The 4,384-nt window shown below is 52.1% G+C and overlaps 1 protein-coding gene across 2 annotated transcripts in view; it reads right to left on the bottom strand.

The window, feature by feature from the left end:
• The window catches only part of EPHB4 (EPH receptor B4), a 32,234-nt gene that overhangs the window by 9,760 nt on the left and 18,090 nt on the right, over nt 1–4,384 (bottom strand). For both annotated transcript variants that reach the window (XM_011985664.1, XM_011985665.1), the window contains exons 13-14: nt 1,682–1,897; nt 729–878 (exon numbers count right to left, since the gene is read on the bottom strand). In XM_011985664.1, the coding sequence (XP_011841054.1) occupies nt 729–878; nt 1,682–1,897 (366 nt within the window). The remainder of the gene's footprint in view (nt 1–728; nt 879–1,681; nt 1,898–4,384) is intronic.

Genomic DNA, 4,384 nt, shown 5'->3' with positions numbered 1-4,384 from the left:
TTTGTATTTTTAGTAGAGACGGGGTTTCACCATGTCGGCCTGGATGGTCTCGATCTCGTGACCTTGTGATCCACCCGTCTCAGCCTCCCAAAGTGCTGGGATTACAGGCGTGAGCCACAGTGCCTGGCCCCAACTCTTTTTTAAGATGAAGTCTCACTCAGTTGCCCAGGATGGAATGCAATGGCGTGATCTTAGTTCACTGCAGCCTCTGTTCCTGGGTTCAAGCGATTCTCCTGTCTCAGCCTCCCGAGTAGCTGGGATTACAGGCACCCGCCATCATGCTCGGCTAATTTTTTGTATATTTTTAGAGACGGGGTTTCACCATGTTGGCCAGGTTGGTCTTGAACTCCTGACCTCAGGTGATCTGTCCACCTTGGCCTCCCAAAGTGCTGGGATTACAGGTGGGAGACACCATGCCAGGTCCCCAACTCTTTTTAAAACTTTTTTGTAGAGATAGGATCCGGCTGTGATACCTAGGCTGGTCTCAAGATCCTGAGTTCAAGTGATCCCCCCTCCTCAGCCTCCCATAGTGTTGGGATTACAGGCGTTGAGCCACTAGGCCTGGCCCTGCATCTCAACTCTTTGATACAAAGATCAATTCTCCTTTTTTGTCATCTCCATGGTCTCAAGAACCCAGCAGTCATGACTTTCTGGGAACCCACCCTTCACCCCAAATCCCAGGTGAGAAAACACTCGAGGAAAGCTTGGTACGACCATGGGACACTTACATCCTGATTGCTCATGTCCCAGTATGGCCGCTCCCCAAATGACATCACCTCCCACATCACAATCCCGTAACTCCAGGCATCACTGGCAGAAGTGAACTTCCGGAATGCAATGGCCTCCGGGGCAGTCCATCGGATGGGAATCTTTCCTCCCTGAAGAAGGAGGAGAAAAGGTGAGCTGGGGGACTCACTGAGGGACTCACCAGACCCAGCACACTGCCCCCTAGACCCCAACCCCACTCGGCTTTTTTCCCCTAGCTCAGGTCCCAAGCCTCCTACTCTCCTATGCTGTTTGCCCAGGATGGACTGCAGTGGCACAATCTTGGCTCACTGAAACCTCCGCCTCCCTGGTTCAAGTGATTCTCCTACCTCAGCCTCCTGAGTAGCTGGGATTACAGGCGTACACCACCTCCCCCACCCCAGCTAATTTTGTATTTTTAGTAGCAACAGGGTTTCCCAATGTTGGCCAGGCTGGTCTCGAACTCCTGACCTCAGGTGATCCTCCCGCCTCAGCCTCCCAAAGTGCTGAATGAATTTACAGGCATGAGCCACCATGCCTGGCCACTGTTCTTTCGAGACAGGGTCTTACTCTGTCGCCCAGGCTGCAGTACAGTGGCACATTCATAGCTCACTGCAGCCTCCAACTCCTGGGCTTAAGCGATCCTCCTGCCTCAACCTCCCAAATAGCTGGGACTACAGATGCATGCCACTGCGCCTGGCTAATCTTTTACCTTTTTTGTAGAGATGGGGTCTTGCTGTGTTGCCCAGGTTATCCAACTGTTATTTTCCTAGACATCTGGAAGTCGGCTTCCCGGAGCTGACTGTCCCCGCCACCCATAGCCTGCTCCTCTATCCTCTCCCTGGAGCAGGGCTGCCAAACCCTCAGCCTCCCACCTTTCCAACCTGCGCTCACCACCTGGCCCTAAGAAGCTCACACCCCTGGTCCCCAGCGTTACCAGGGAGCTCGTGTAGGTGGGATCGGAAGAGTTCTCCTCCAGGAATCGGGAAAGGCCAAAGTCAGACACTTTGCAGACCAGGTTGCTATTGACTAGGATGTTGCGAGCAGCCAAGTCTCGGTGGACGTAGCTCATCTCGGCAAGGTACCGCATGCCTGAGGCGATGCCCCGCAGCATGCCCACGAGCTGGATGACCGTGAACTGTCCGTCGTTCAGCTGGAGAGCAGATGGGGTGGGGGCTTGGTGAGGACAGCCCACCCACCATTCCCCCTCCCATCCACATCTTTTTTTTTTTTTTTTTTAATACTTTAAGTTCTAGGATACATGTGCACAACGTGCAGGTTTGTTACATATGTATACGTGTGCCATGCTTTTTTTCTTTTTTGAGGCGGAGTCTCGCTCTGTAGCCCAGGCTGGAGTGCGGTGTCGCGATCTCGGATCACTACAAGCTCCGCCTCCCGGGTTCCCGCCATTCTCCTGCCTCAGCCTCCCGAGTAGCTGGGACTACAGGTGCCTGCTACCACGCCCGGCTAATTTTTTGTATTTTTAGTAGAGACGGGTTTTCACCATGTTAGCCAGGATGGTCTCGATCTCCTGACCTCATGATTCGCCTGCCTCAGCCTCCTGAGTAGCTGGAACAATAGGCATGTGCTATTATGTCTGGATAATTTTTTAACTTTTAGTAGAGATAGGTTCCCTTTATGTTGCCCAGGCTGGTCTTTAACTCCTGGCCTGAAGCGATCCTTCCGCCTGGGTCTCCCAAAGCACTGGGATTACAGGTGTTGAGTCACCACATCCAGCCTCCCGTCCACTTCCTAAACTGTATATGTCACTTCCAGACGCACCTCACAACTCACCTGTAGGGCAAGTCCCCAACTCTCCCAGGTGAGCCTTACCTCTCTTTTCCCAAGTTTTCTCGGTTCTTGCTACAATATCACAACCCATTGCTTAACTTACAATGGTTGCTGTTTCAATGGTAAGTATTCAGTCTCTCCAAATTAGGTTATAATTTGAAAAATTATTTCAAGTTTTCCTTCTATTTAACCTGGTACACTGCTTTACACCCAGGAAATACTCAACAAATGCTTTTCTGTTTTTCAGTTTTTTGGAGACAGGGTCGCTTTCTTTCTCCCAGGTTGGAGTGCAGTGGCACGATCATGGGTTCACCACAGCCTTAAACTCCTGGGCTTAAAGGATCCTTCTGCCTCAGCCTCCTTAGTAGCTGGGACTACAGGTGCACACTGCACCTGGCTAATTAAAACAAAGGGTTTTTTTTTTTTTTTGGTAGAGGTGGGGGTCTCACTGTGTTTCCCAGGCTTGTCTCTAACTCCTGGCCTCAAGCAATCTTCCCACCTTGGCCTCCCGCCAGGTGCTGGGATTACAGGCATGAGTCACCTGAGCGACCTGTCTTCAGGTGGAGATGCACTGGTGCTGATCCAACCACAAAACTGTTCAGTCCTCTTGGACTAGCTGTGTGTGGATTTGCAAGAGAACAGTGAGGAACTGCAGTATGGCCACTGATTGAGTGCAGAAACCAAGGTCTGAAGCCCAACCTTGACCTTGAGAGAGTTCCCTCTCACCAGGGAAACCAACAAGTCACAGACAGTAAACAAATCCCATTTTCTGGGTTCAGCTAAGATTCGGGAGACCGTTTGCAGCCCTACAGAACCAGGGACATAGAGTCCAAAAACTGAATTCTGAATCCCCTCCAGACCTGCACCTGCCCTACTCCCCGCTCAGTTCATGGCAACACCATCACTTGTCAGATGGTCAGGGTATAGACATCACAGTCTCCTGTGACCCCCTTTTCTCCCTCACCAGCCACTTCCAATCCATCGGCAAGTTCTGCTGGTGATGCTTCCAAGACATGTCCCAAATCCAAACCCTTCCCTTCACCCCACGGCCTGGATGCTGGCAACAGACTTCTGCTGCAGGCCTCTCCCAGCTCCTGCTCTTGCTCCCCAGCATTCAGCAAAGACGTCTTTGTATTTTTTTTTTGAGACGGAGTCTCGCTCTGTTGCCCAGGCTGGAGTAAAGTGGCGTTGTCTCGACTCACTGCAACCTCCGCCTCCTGAGTTCAAGCGATTCTTCTGTCTTAGTCTCCTGAGTAGCTGGGATTACAGGGATGCACCACCATGCCTGGCTAATTTTTCTATTTTTAGTAGAGACAAGGTTTCACCATGTTGGCCAGGCTGGTCTCAAACTCCTGACTTCAAGTGATCCACCTGCCTTGGCCTCCCAAAGTGCTGGGATTATAGGTGTGAGCCACCGTGCCCAGCTGGATCCTCTTAAACCACTCTCCTGCCAAAGCCCTCCAGCGGGTTCTCATCACACTGCCCAAGCAGGGTCTTCCATCTCTCCTCTGTTCACCAGGTTCACCTGCACTCGCCTTCCCGTCTCTCTCTCTTTTTAAGAGATGGGAGGCCAGACGCGATGGCTCACGCCTGTGATCCCAGCACTTTTTGGGAGGCTGAGGCGGGTGGATAACCAGGTCAGGAGATCAAGACCATCCTGGCTAACACGGTGAAACCCCGTTTCTACTAAGAATACAAAAAATTAGCCAGGCATGGTATCGGGCGCCTGCAGTCCCAGCTACTCGGGAGGCTGAGCAGGAGAATGGCATGAACCCGGGAGGTGGAGCTTGCAGTGAGCCAAGATCGTGCCACAGCACTCCAGCCTGGGGGACACAGTGAGACTCCATCT

This window comes from Mandrillus leucophaeus, unplaced genomic scaffold, assembly GCF_000951045.1.
Source record: "Mandrillus leucophaeus isolate KB7577 unplaced genomic scaffold, Mleu.le_1.0 Scaffold29, whole genome shotgun sequence".
Taxonomy (NCBI): domain Eukaryota; kingdom Metazoa; phylum Chordata; class Mammalia; order Primates; family Cercopithecidae; genus Mandrillus; species Mandrillus leucophaeus.
The sequence above is the reverse complement of the archived record's forward strand: the minus strand, read 5'-3'. Positions and strand labels throughout refer to the sequence as shown.